At 46.3% G+C, this 14,206-nt stretch overlaps 1 protein-coding gene across 1 annotated transcript in view; it reads left to right on the forward strand.

Annotated features, from left to right (window-relative positions):
- Positions 1-14,206, forward strand: part of ANTXR1 (ANTXR cell adhesion molecule 1) — a 259,626-nt gene that overhangs the window by 162,701 nt on the left and 82,719 nt on the right. Inside the window, exon 13 of the mRNA XM_038746895.1 lies at positions 4,228-4,323. Coding sequence (XP_038602823.1) covers positions 4,228-4,323 — 96 coding nt within the window. The remainder of the gene's footprint in view (positions 1-4,227; positions 4,324-14,206) is intronic.

A 14,206-nucleotide genomic window follows, 5' to 3' on the forward strand; every position in this document is an offset into this window, starting at 1 on the left:
TGGAGGCGGGATTTGAACCCATGACCTCTGACTCCAAAGCCCGGGCTCTTTCCACTGAGCCACGCTGCTTCTCTTCAATAATGATGGCATTTATTAAGTGCTTACTATGTGCAAAGCACTATTCTAGGTGCTGGGGAGGTTACAAGGTGATCATGTTGTCCCACCGGGGGCTCATAGTCTTCATCCCCATTTTACAGATGAGGTAACTGAGGCCCAGAGAAGTGACGTGACTTGCCCGAAGTCACACAGCTGACAATTGGCGGAGCCGGGATTCGAACCCATGACCTCTGACTCCAAAGCCTGGGCTCTTTTCACTGAGCATGCTGCTTTTGACAATTCTAGACTGTGAGCCGGTTGTTGGGTAGGGACCGTCTCTATATGTTGCCAACTTGGACTTCCCAAGCGCTTAGTACAGTGCTCTGCACACAGTGAGCGCTCAATAAATATGATTGATTGAGTGAATGAATTAATGAATGAACAGTCACATCCCCTGCCCCCAACGAGCTTGTGTACATATCTATAAATTCTGTATCCTAAATCACTTATTTATATTAATGTCCATCTCCCCCTTTAGAATGTAAGCTCTCCTCCTTTCCTCTTCTCCCACTTCCTTCTGCATCTCTTTGACATAGTCAGTGTACAACAAATACCATTATTATTACTATTATTATTATTATTATTATTATTATTCCCCCTCCCAGCCCCACACCACTTATGTCCATATCCATAATTTGTTTATTCATATTAGTTCCATCTCCCTCTGTAGATTATAAGCTCCCTGAGGGCAGGGAACGCGTCTATCAACTCATATTTTACTCTCTAAAGCGCTTAGTACAATGCTCCGCACACAGAAAGAGCTCAGTGAATACAATCGATCGATCGATCCATTGGGAAGCAAGGACGTCTCCCCACACTCTGTGTCCTCCCATAATTGTGGTATTTGTTAAGCGCTTACTTTGTGTCAAGCACTGGGGTAGATCCAAGTGAATGAGTCCCTGTTTAAGCGCTTAGTACAGTGCTCTGCACACAGTAAGCGTTCAATAAATACGATTGATTGATTCATTGATTGATTGTCCCCCAAGGGTCTCACGGCCATTCTTTCATTCATTCATTCATTCATTCATTGATTCATTCATTCATTCATTTAATCGTATTCATTCATTCAATCGTATTCATTCATTCAATCGTGTTCATTCAATCGTATTCATTCATTCATTCAATCGTATTTATTCATTCAATCAATCGTATTTATACATTCATTCAATTGTATTCATTGAGTGCTTACTGTGTGTAATCAATCCATCAATCAATCGTATTTATGGAGCGCTTACTGTGTGCAGAGCACTGTACTAAGCACTTGGGAAATTGGCAATATCTAGAGACGGTCCCTACCCAACAACGGGCTCACAGTCTAGAAGGGGGAGACAGACACCAAAACAAAACACGTAGACAATCAATCAATCGTATTTATTGAGCGCTTACGGTGTGCAGAGCACTGTACTAAGCACTTGGGAAGTACAAGTTGGCAACATCTAGAGACAGTTCCTACCCAACAGTGTCAAGTCAGCGGAACAAACAGAATTAAAGCTAAATGCACACCATTGACAAAATAAATAGAATCAATCAATCGTATTTATTGAGCGCTTACGGTGTGCAGAGCACTGTACTAAGCGCTTGGGAAGTACAAGTTGGCAACATCTAGAGACAGTTCCTACCCAACAGTGTCAAGTCAGCGGAACAAACAGAATTACAGCTAAATGCACATCACTGACAAAATAAATAGAATCAATCAATTGTATTTATTGAACGCTTACTGTGTGCAGAACACTGGACTAAGCGCTTGGGAAGTACAAGTTGGCAACATCTAGAGACAGTCCCTACCCAACAGTGTCAAGTCAGCGGAACAAACAGAATTACAGCTAAATGCACATCATTGACAAAATAAATAGTAGATATGTACAAGGTCTCAACCCCCGTTTTACCGAGGAGGGAACTGAGGCCCAGAGAAGTGAAACGACTCGCCCAAGGTCATCCAGAAGAGAAGTGGCAGCCCACTGTTGGGTAGGGACTGTCTCTATATGTTGCCAATTTGTACTTCCCAAGCGCTTAGTCCAGTGCTCTGCACACAGTAAGCGCTCAATAAATACGATTGATGAAAGTGGCAGAGCCGGGATGAGATCCCAGGTCCTTCCGATCCTCAGGCCTGGGCTCTGCCAACTTGTAGTTCCCAACTTGTACTTCCCAACTCGTTGCCAACTTGTAGTTCCCAACTTGTACTTCCCAACTCGTTGCCAACTTGTACTTCCCAAGCGCTTAGTCCAGTGCTCTGCACACAGTAAGCGCTCAATAAATACGATTGATGATGATGAAGTGGCAGAGCCGGGATGAGATCCCAGGTCCTTCCGATCCTCAGGCCCGGGCTCTGCCAACTTGTACTTCCCAACTTGTACTTCCCAACTCGTTGCCGACTTGTACTTCCCAAGCGCTTAGTCCAGTGCTCTGCACACAGTAAGCGCTCAATAAATGCGATTGATGATGATGAAGTGGCAGAGCCGGAATGAGATCCCAGGTCCTTCCGATCCTCAGGCCTGGGCTCTGCCAACTTGTACTTCCCAACTTGTACTTCCCAACTCGTTGCCGACTTGTACTTCCCAAGTGCTTATAGTCCAGTGCTCTGCACACAGTAAGCGCTCAATAAATACGATTGATGATGATGAAGTGGCAGAGCCGGGATGAGATCCCAGGTCCTTCCGATCCTCAGGCCTGGGCTCTGCCAACTTGTACTTCCCAACTCGTTGCCGACTTGTACTTCCCAAGTGCTTATAGTCCAGTGCTCTGCACACAGTAAGCGCTCAATAAATACGATTGATGATGATGAAGTGGCAGAGCCGGGATGAGATCCCAGGTCCTTCCGATCCTCAGGCCTGGGCTCTGCCAACTTGTACTTCCCGACTTGTGCTTCCCAACTTGTTGCCGACTTGTACTTCCCAAGCGCTTAGCCCAGTGCTCTGCACACAGTACGCACTCAATAAATACGATTGATGATGATGAAGTGGCAGAGCCGGGATGAGATCCCAGGTCCCTCCGATCCTCAGGCCTGGGCTCTGCCAACTTGTACTTCCCGACTTGTGCTTCCCAACTTGTTGCCGACTTGTACTTCCCAAGCGCTTAGTCCAGTGCTCTGCACACAGTAAGCACCCAATAAATACGATTGATGATGATGAAGTGGCAGAGCCGGGATGAGATCTCAGGTCCTTCCGATCCTCAGGCCTGGGCTCTGCCAACTTGTACTTCCCGACTTGTGCTTCCCAACTCGTTGCCGACTTGTACTTCCCAAGTGCTTAGTCCAGTGCTCTGCACACAGTAAGCGCTCAATAAATACGATTGATGATGATGAAGTGGCAGAGCCGGGATGAGATCCCAGGTCCTTCCGATCCTCAGGCCTGGGCTCTGCCAACTTGTACTTCCCAACTTGTACTTCCCAACTCATTGCCGACTTGTACTTCCCAAGTGCTTATAGTCCAGTGCTCTGCACACAGTAAGCGCTCAATAAATATGATTGATGATGATGAAGTGGCAGAGCCGGGATGAGATCTCAGGTCCTTCCGATCCTCAGGCCTGGGCTCTGCCAACTTGTACTTCCCGACTTGTGCTTCCCAACTTGTTGCCGACTTGTACTTCCCAAGTGCTTAGTCCAGTGCTCTGCACACAGTAAGCACTCAATAAATACGATTGATGATGATGAAGTGGCAGAGCCGGGATGAGATCCCAAGTCCTTCCGATCCTCAGGCCCGGGCTCTGCCAACTTGTACTTCTCGACTTGTGCTTCCCAACTTGTTGCCGACTTGTACTTCCCAAGTGCTTAGTCCAGCGCTCTGCACACAGTAAGCGCTCAATAAATACGATTGATGATGATGAAGTGGCAGAGCTGGGATGAGATCCCAGATCCTTCCGATCCTCAGGCCTGGGCTCTGCCAACTTGTACTTCCCGACTTGCGCTTCCCAACTTGTTGCCGACTTGTACTTCCCAAGTACTTATAGTACAGTGCTCTGCACACAGTAAGCACTCAATAAATACGATTGATGACGATGAAGTGGCAGAGCTGGGATGAAATCCCAAGTCCTTCTGGTCCTCAGTCCCGGGCTCTGCCTGCTAGGCCGCGTGGCTGGAGGAGGCCTCGGTTTCCCCGGGGATTGAGCCCCGATCCCGTGTGTCTCTCTTTGCAGTCGGATGGCACCATCCTGCTCCTGGTGCTACTCATCCTCTTCCTCCTTCTGGCCCTGGCTCTGCTCTGGTGGTTCTGGCCTCTCTGCTGCACCGTGGTAAGTGCCGGGGTCTCCCCGGGAGGGTGGGCGGGAGAGGCGGGAAAACCGGGGGTCCACTCCACGGGAACCCCTCTTCTCATTCATTCAGTCATTCGATCGCGGTTACTGAGTGCTTACCGCGTGCAGAGCACTGGACTAAGCTCTTGGAAAGCAATAATAATAATAATGGAAACAAGTAAACCGTCGACTTGTCTGGTTTGGGGCCTGGAATGCCCTCCCTCTGCCCATGATGATGATGATGGCGTTTATTAAGCGCTTGCTATGTGCAGAGCACTGTTCTAAGTGCTGAGGAGGTTACAAGGTGATCAGGTTGCCCCACGGGGGGCTCACAGTCTTCATCCCCATTTGACAGATCATCATCAATCGTATTTATTGAGCGCTTACTATGTGCAGAGCACTGTACTAAGCGCTTGGGAAGTACAAATTGGCAACATATAGAGTCAGTCCCTACCCAACAGTGGGCTCCATGAGGTCACTGAGGCACAGAGAAGTTAAGGGACTTGCCCAAGGTCACACAGCAGACATGTGGTGGAGCAGGATGCTGCCCATCTGCCAAGCTAGCTCTCTTCCTCCCTTCAAGGCCCTACTGAGAGCTCACCTCCTCCAGGAGGCCTTCCCACACTGAGCCCCTTCCTTCCTCTCCCCCTCGTCCCCCTCTCCATCCCCCCCCATCTTACCTCCTTCCCTTCCCCACAGCACCTGTATATATGTATATATGTTTGTACATATTTATTACTCTTTATTTATTTTATTTGTGCATATCTATTCTATTTATTTTATTTTGTTAGTATGTTTGGTTTTGTTCTCTGTCTCCCCCTTTCCGACTGTGAGCCCACTGTTGGGTAGGGACTGTCTCTATATGTTGCCAACTTGGACTTCCCAAGCGCTTAGTACAGTGCTCTGCGCACAGTAAGCGCTCAATAAATACGATTGATGATGATGATGATGACTGTCTCTATATGTTGCCAACTTGGACTTCCCAAGCGCTTAGTCCAGTGCTCTGCACACAGTAAGCGCTCAATAAATACGATTGATGATGATGATGATGACTGTCTCTATATGTTGCCAACTTGGACTTCCCAAGCACTTAGTACAGTGCTCTGCAGACAGTAAGTGCTCAGTAAATACGATTGATTGATTGATTGATTGATTTTGTTTCGTGGTCGGTCTCCCCCCTGTGAGCCCATTGTTGGGTAGGGATTGTCTCTGTTGTTTCCAAGCACTTAGTACAGTGCTCTGCACACAGTACGCGCTCAATAAATACAATTGAATGAATCTTGGGGCTCGTAGTGGAGCCGTCTTTGAATTTCCCCTCGAGATTCCGACCCCGTGAGCTCCTGAAGTTATAGACCATCCATCCCGGGATTGGTGAGGAAATGCCAATTTTGCCAATTTGTACTTCCCAAGCGCTTAGTACAGTGCTCTGCACATAGTAAGCGCTCAATAAATACGATTGATGATGCTGATGATGATGAAAGAGCGGGTTCCGTCTGGCGGACAACGGCTCCGACTAATCAAAAAACAAACTTCCCGGCAAGTAACACTTCCCTAAGGCTTCCCCACGCATCTCGGAGCAACTCAGCCGTGGACCAGAATATCCCGGCCTCAAATTAAAGTCAAATGACATTCACGTCGGGAGAGATTTCGGCCCCTCCACCGTTGGACTGATCCCGGCGGACGGGACCTTTTCCGAATATTAAAAATCGGCCTCCAAACTCCTTAATGAAAATTTCAAAGAGTCCGTCTGACTTCCCAGAGCTCTGGTCAGGCCCGCGTCTTCTTGGCCACCGACCAGAGTGAAAACATAGTTTCCAAATGTTGCGCTGTTTATGGGTCCCAGTGGGTTTCCTTTGAAAAGGGAAGACGTTTGGGATTCATTACCCTGTTTTCGAGAGATCCATTTTGGAAAACGAGCCCGTCGTTCTAGGGTTTCAGGAGAGAGCCGGAGGGGAGGAGTCCTCTGACACCGTCCTGCCCGTCCTGGAAGTCCGTCTTCCAAAATGGCAGTGGTGTCAGGGCGAAAGGGATGGAGTGGGGTTCATTCAGTGGTATCTAATAATGTTGATGGTATTTTTTAAGCGTTCACTATGTGTCAAGTGCTGTTCTAAGCACCGGCGGGAGAGACACGCTAAGCAGCAGTTTGGACCCAGTCCCTGTCCCCCGTGGGGCTCACAGTCTTCATCCCCATTTCCCAGATGCGGGAACTGAGGCCCAGAGAAGTGAAGTGACTCACCCAAGGTCACACAGCAGGCATTTGACAGAGACAGGATTAGTACCCAGGTTCTTCTGGCTCGCAGGCCTGGGCTGTCTATCCAGTAGGCCGTGTTGCTTCTTATTGAGCTCTTACTTTATGCAGATCACTGTACTAAGCACTCAGTCTAAGCACTTGGATTCAGTTTGGAATTTCCTTCTCTGCTCTGGACTAATCCTTTTCATTCATTCATTCATTCATTCATTCAATCGTATTTATTGAGCACCTACTGTGTGCAGAGCACTGTACTAAGCGCTTGGGAACTACAAGTCGGCAACATGTAGAGACGGTCCCTACCCAACAGCGGGCTCATCATCATCATCATCATCAGTCGTATTTATTGAGCGCTTACTGTGTGCAGAGCACTGTACTAAGCGCTTGGGAAGTACAAGTCGGCAACATCTAGAGACGGTCCCTACCCAACAGCGGGCTCACAGTCTAGAAGGGGGAGACTGACAACAAAACAAAACATATTAACAAAATAAAATAAATAGAATGGGGGAGACAGACAACAAAACAAAATATATTAACAAAATAAAATAAATAGAATAGTAAATATGTACAAGTAAGATAAATAGAGTAATAAATATGTACAAACATATGTACAGGTCCCTTTTCCTTTGGGTCCCCGCATTTCCTCAACTGTGAAATGGGACCGTTGGCCATGGTTTTGGATGAGAGATTACGTGGCTGCTTCAGTCCGTAGCTTGGACCCAACGACAATTATGGCCTCAGCTCCATCCCCTTAATTCAATTTCTTTCATTCAATCGTATTGATCGAGCGCTTACTGTGTGCAGAGCACTGGACTAAGCGCTTAGGAAGTACCAATCGGCAACACAAAAAGATGACCCCTACCCAACAATGGGCTCACAGTCTAGAAGGGGGGAGACAGACAGCAAAACAAAACAAGTAGACAGGGGTCAATACCATCAGAATAAATAGAATTATACCTATGTACACGATTAATAAAATAGAGTAAAAAATATGTACAAATCAATCAATCTCATTTATTGAGCACTTACTGTGTGCAGAGCACTGTACTAAGCGCTTGGGAAGTACAAGTGCTGTGGGAAAGGGAAGGGGGTAGGGCAGAGGGAGGGAGGAGGGGTTGAACCCACTGTTGGGTAGGGGCCGTCTCTATATGTTGCCAACTTGGACTTCCCAAGCGCTCAGTACAGTGCTCTGCACACAGTAAGCGCTCAATAAATATGATTGAATGAATGAATGATGGGGAGGGGTGGAGGAGGAGAGGAAAAAGGGGGGCTCAGTCTGGGAAGACCTCCTGGAGGAGGTGAGCTCTCAGCAGGGCTTTGAAGGAAGGAAGAGAGAGGACAGTACAACAGAGTTGGTGGACGGTCCCTGCCCACAACGAGCTTACGGTCTAATTCTAATTCCATAATTACCTAATTCTCGATCATGGTCTAATTGAGAAGCAGCTTAGCTCAGTGGGAAGAGCCTGGGCTTGGAAGTCAGAGGGCATGGGTTCTAATCCCGGCTCCGCCGCTTGTCAGCTGTGTGACTTCCAGTGCTTGGCACATAATAAGCGCTTAACAAATACCATAACTATTACTATTACTTCACTTCTCTGTGCCTCAGTTACCTCATCGGTTAAATGGGGATTAAGACTGTAAACCCCACGTGGGACAAGCTGATAATCTTGTATCTACCCCAGCGCTTAGAACAGTGCAAGGCCTTCCCACACTCAGCCCCTTCCTTCCTCTCCCCCTCGTCCCCCTCTCCATCCCCCCATCTTACCTCCTTCCCTTCCCCACAGCACCTGTATATATGGATAGATGCTTGTACATATTTATTACTCTATTTATTTATTTATTTATTTTACTTGTACATATCTATTCTATTTATTTTATTTTGTTAGTATGTTTGGTTTTGTTCTCTGTCTCCCCTTTTAGACTGTGAGCCCACTGTTGGGTAGGGACTGTCTCTAGATGTTGCCAATTTGTACTTCCCAAGCGCTTCGTACAGTGCTCTGCACATAGTAAGCGCTCAATAAATACGATTGATGATGATGATGATGCAAGCACTTAACAGATACCATAATCATTATTATTATTATTATTATTATTATTATTATTGTTGTTGTTCCACTTGAAAAGACACAGTATCAGATAGGGGCTGGAGATGGAAATTTGGGAATCATCTGCATAGGGGTGGGAGTTGAAGCCATGGGAGTGAATGAGTTCTCCAAGAGAGTGGATGGAGACTGCGAGCAGTGCACACTTACCGTGTGCAGAGCACTGTACTAAGCGCTTGGGAAGTACAAGCTGGCAACACATAGAGACAGTCCCTACCCAACAGTGGGCTCACAGTCTAGAAGGGGGATGTGCTTGTATCCACCCCAGCACTTAGTACATAGCACTTAGTGAAGCAGCGTGGCTTAGTGGAAAAAGCCCGGGCTTGGGAGTCAGAGGTCGTGGGTTCTAATCCTGGCTCCGCCACTTGTCAGCTGTGTGACTTTGGGCAAGTCACATCACTTTTTTGGGCCTCAGTTACCTCATCTGGAAAATGGGGCTGGAGACTGTGAGCCCCACGTGGGACAACCTGATTACCTTGTATCTACCCCAGCGCTTAGAACAGTGCTTGGCACATAGTCAGTGCTTAACAAACACCATCATTATTATTACAGTGCCTGGCACTTAGAAAGCACTTAGCAAATACCATTATTATTATTATTATAGGTGCCGGGGGGAGGGGATTTAGAGAGGAGGAGAGAGAGAAGCAGCGTGGCTCAGTGGAAAGAGCACAGGCTTTGGAGTCAGAGGTAGTGGGTTCAAATCCCGGCTCCATCACCTGTGAGCTGTGTGATTTTGGGCAAGTCACTTCACTTCTCTGGGCCTCAGTTCCCTCATCTGGAAAATGGGGATGAAGACTGTGAGCCCCACGTGGGACAACCTGATTACCTTGTATCTACCCCAGCACTTAGAACAGTGCTTTGCACATAGTAAGCGCTTAATCAATCAATCAATAAATCGTATTTATTGAGCACTTACTGTGTGCAGAGCACTGTACTAAGTGCTTGGGAAGTACAAGTTGGCAACATTTAGAGACAGTCCCTACCCAACAGTGGGCTCACAGTCTAAAAGGGGGAGACAGAGAACAAAACCAAACATACTAACAAAATAAAATGAATAGATATGTACAAGTAAAATAAATAGAGTAATAAATATGTACAAACATATATAAATATATATACAGGCGCTGTGGGGAAGGGAAGGAGGTAAGATTATTATTATTATTTAATCTTGAGTTACTGCAGGGAATATAGGGAAAGTCAAAGAGGGTGGCAGAGGAGGAGGAGGAATGGTGGAGGTGGGAGAGCAGAAGGTTTGAGGGGGGAATTTAATGTCTAGAACATCTGGTGGAGACAGTGGTTATGGGAGAGAATTAGGTAGGAGTATTGCTGTAAGGCAGAGTAATGAAATCAATCAATCAATCAATCAATCAATCGTATTTATTGAGCGCTTACTATGTGCAGAGCACTGTACTAAGTGCTTGGGAAGTACAAATTGGCAACACATAGAGACAGTCCCTACCCAACAGTGGGCTCACAGTCTAAAAGGGGGAGACAGAGAACAGACCCAAACATACCAACAAAATAAAATAGGATAGAAATGTACAAGTAAAATAAATAAATAAATAGAGTAATAAATATGTACAACCATATATACATATATACAGGCAAAATGCAGGCAACCATGGACAAGGTGAGTGACTCTGGAAAGTAATCTTGTTTTCTTAGTTTAGGGATTTTATTAGATTGAAGGGCATTGGAAACATGGAATTGTCTTGCCAAGGACCTGCATGGCTGCAATGCCGCAGTTCCCTCAGGACTAAAAATAATAATGATGGCATTTGTTAAGCTAAGCGCTGGGGAGGATACAAGGTGATCAGGTTGTCCCATATGGGGCTCACAGTCTTCATCCCCATTTTCCAGATGAGGTAACTGAGGCCCAGAGAAGTGAAGTGACTTGCCCAAAGTCACACAGCTGACAACTGGCGGAGCAGGGATTTGAACCCATGACCTCTGACTCCCAAGCCCATGGTCTTTCCACTGAGCCTAGCTAATAGTAGTGTACTTCCCAAACGCTTAGTACAGTGCTCTGCACACAGTAAGTGCTCAATAAATATGATTGATTGATTGATAGCAGTGGACCACTGTAATATCCAGGTCATCCAGTTTGTGACCTTAAATTGTTGGATGCTTGTGACAGGGGTCCATCTATGAACTTGTTTTGTACTTTCCCCAGTGCTCGGCCCACAGACGCTCAAATACCATTATCAGCTTCTTGCAAATGTATTTTTCATTCAGCGCTTAGAATAATAATAATAATAATAATGGCATTTATTAAGCGCTTACTATGTGCAAAGCACTGTTCTAAGCGCTGGCACTGTTCTTGCTTTGCACATAGTAAGCGCTTAATAAATGCCATCATTAAGGCAGTTCTTCACCGATCATTACCCCCTGTATAGTGAATGCTGTAGCAGACATCATTTGCTGGTGAGAAGGTATTGTCTATCTGTACCTCCTCTACTATTCTATTTATTTTATTTTGTTAATATGTTTTGTTTCGTTGTCTGTCTCCCCCTTCTAGACCGTGAGCCCACTGTTGGGTAGGGACCGTCTCTATACGTTGCCAACTTCCCAAGCGCTTAGTACAGTGCTCTGTACACCGTAAGCGCTCAATAAATACGATTGAATGAATAATTATAGTAATAATAATGATGTTATTTGTTGTTCTATGCGCTGGGGTCATCAGGTTACCCCACAAGGGCTCCCAGTCTCCATCCCCATTTTCCAGATGAGGGAACTGAGGCCCAGAGAAGTGAAGTGTCTTGCCCAAGGTCACACAGCAGACAAGCGCGGGGCCGGGATTAGAACCCACGCCCTGTGACTCCCAAGCCTGGGTTCTCGCCCCTGGGCCACGCTGCGTCTCATGAAGTTCACGAGAGGGCCGAATTGAAGCAGAAAAGGATAAATTTAAGGCGGACAAGGTCAGAGAGAGTGTTTGTACATATTTATTACTCTATTTATTTATTTATTTATTTATTTATTTATTTTACTTGTACCTATCTATTCTATTTATTTTATTTTGTTAGTCTGTTTGGTTTTCTTCTCCGTCTCCCCCTTTTAGACTGTGAGCCCACTGGTGGGTAGGGACTGTCTCTAGATGTTGCCAATTTGTACTTCCGAAGTGTTTAGTCCAGTGCTCTGCACACAGTAAGCGCTCAGTAAATACGATTGATGATGATGATGAGGGCGGCGTCGGAGGCGTCCATCACGAAAACGAAGCTCAGAAACGTCCGGAGGGTGCGACTGGCCATAAAAACGGGGCTGGTATTTCGATTAGCCGGGGGGGACGATGGAGTTCCCAGATTTTAGATGTCCGCGCTTGACCAGGGCCAAAATTTTGAGGAGGATGGGGGCTGGAGGTGGGCCCAAAGCCTGGGAAAGACTTTCAGCTGCCGTGGCTCCGACAGCAGCGAGCAGCCCCAAGCAGCTGTTAGAGGAATTCCCTCGTCCGGATTGGAATGTGGGGAATCGAGGAAATGGGAATGGACGATTCCCTATAACCCGCTCATCGACTCCCCCCAGGAGAGGCAAGATAACCTAAGGCAGGGAGGGAAACGTGAGGACTACTCCAGAAAAATTGAGGATTTTGGTACGAGAAGTAGCATGGAGCAGTGACTAGAGCCCGGGCTTGGGAGTCAGAGGTTGTGGGTTCTAATCCCGGCCCTGCCACTTGTCTGCTGTGTGGCCTTGGGTGGGTCACTTCACTTCTCTGGGCCTTAGCTCCCTCATCTGGAAATGGGGATTGAGGCGGTGAGCCTCACGGGGGACAGAGACTGCGTGGCTCAGTGGAAAGGGCAAGGGCTTTGGAGTCAGAGGTCATGGGTTCGAATCCCGGCTCGGCCAATTGGCAGCTGTGTGACTTTGGGCAAGTCACTTCACTTCTCTGGGCCTCAGTTACCTCATCTGTCAAATGGGGATTAAGACTGTGAGCCCGCCGTGGGACAACCTGATCACCTTGTAACCTCCCCAGCGCTTAGAACAGGGCTTTGCACATAGTAAATGCTTAATAAATGCCATCATTATTATTATTATTTGGTTGTATCCATCCCAGTGCTTAGTACAGTGCCTCACACATACTAAGTGCTTAACAAGTATCAGAATTACTATTATTATTGTTATTACTGAATGCAGAGCATTATACTAAGCGCTTTGGTGAGTACAATATAGCAATACACATAGCAGTTCCCTCATCTGTAAAATGGGGATGAAGAATGTGAGCCCCATGTGGGACAACCTGTTTACCTTGTATCTTCCCCAGCGCTTAGACCAGTGCTTGGCACATAGTGAGCGCTTAACATTCCCATCCCAGACTGAGCCCCCTCCTTCCTCTCCCCCTCCTCCCCCTCCCCATCCCCCCCGCTTTACCTCCTTCCCCTCCCCACAGCACCTGTATATATGTTTGTACATATTTATCACTCTATTTTTTATTTATTTTACTTGTACATATTTACTACTCCATTTATTTTATTTTCTTAATATGTTTTGTTTTGTTGTCTGTCTCCCCCTTCCCGACTGTGAGCCCGCTGTTGGGTAGGGACCGTCTCTATATGTTGCCAACTTGTACTTCCCAAGCGCTTAGTACAGTGCTCTGCACACAGTAAGCGCTCAATAAATACGGTTGAATGAATGAATGAACAAATATCATTATTATTACAATACAACACATCAGTGCTTAGAACAGTGCCTGGCATATAGTAAGTGCTTAACAAATACTATTATCATTATTATTATTATTACTATTGCATATATGTTGCCAACTTGTACTTCCCAAGCGCTTAGTACAGTGCTCTGCACACAGTAAGCCCTCAATAAATATGATTGAATGAATGAATTGCATGCAGAGCACTGTACTAAGCACTTGGAAGAGTAAATATAGCAGTACAACACTTCAGTGCTTAGAACTGTGCCTGGCACGTAATAAGCGCTTAACAAATACCTTGATAATGATGATTATTATTATTATTCTCCACTAACTCTATTGTATTGGACTCTCCCAGGTGTTCAGTTCAATACTCTGCACACAAAAAGCACTCAATAAATAACTTTGATTTTTTTTTTAACGGTATGTGTTAAGCACTTACTATGTGCCAAGTATTGTACTAAGCCTTGGGATAGATACAGCTTAATCAGGTTGGATAAAGTCCCTGTCCCACGTGGGGCTCACAGTCTTCATCCCCATTTTCCAGATGAGGGAACTGAGGCCCAGAGAAGTGAAGTGACTTAGCCAAGGTCACATAGCAGACAAGTAGCAGGGATCGGAATTAGGACCCAGGTTCTTCTGACATCCAGGCCCGGGCTCTACCCACTAGGCAGCACTGGATTCATTCATTCAATCACATTTATTAAGCACTTACTGTTACAGAGCACTGTACTAAGCGCTTGGGAAAGCACAATGCAGTAATAAAGAGAGACCGATTGATTAATTTTCCCAGCGCAACCACTGGGATACTGAACCTCAGACAAACCTTTACCTCCCCTGCAGAGTTTTATTTCAAATTATCCCACTCCCTTTGGTGTCACCCTGACTTGCTCCCTTTAC

Source organism: Tachyglossus aculeatus, chromosome 5, assembly GCF_015852505.1.
Source record: "Tachyglossus aculeatus isolate mTacAcu1 chromosome 5, mTacAcu1.pri, whole genome shotgun sequence".
Taxonomy (NCBI): Eukaryota; Metazoa; Chordata; class Mammalia; order Monotremata; family Tachyglossidae; genus Tachyglossus; species Tachyglossus aculeatus.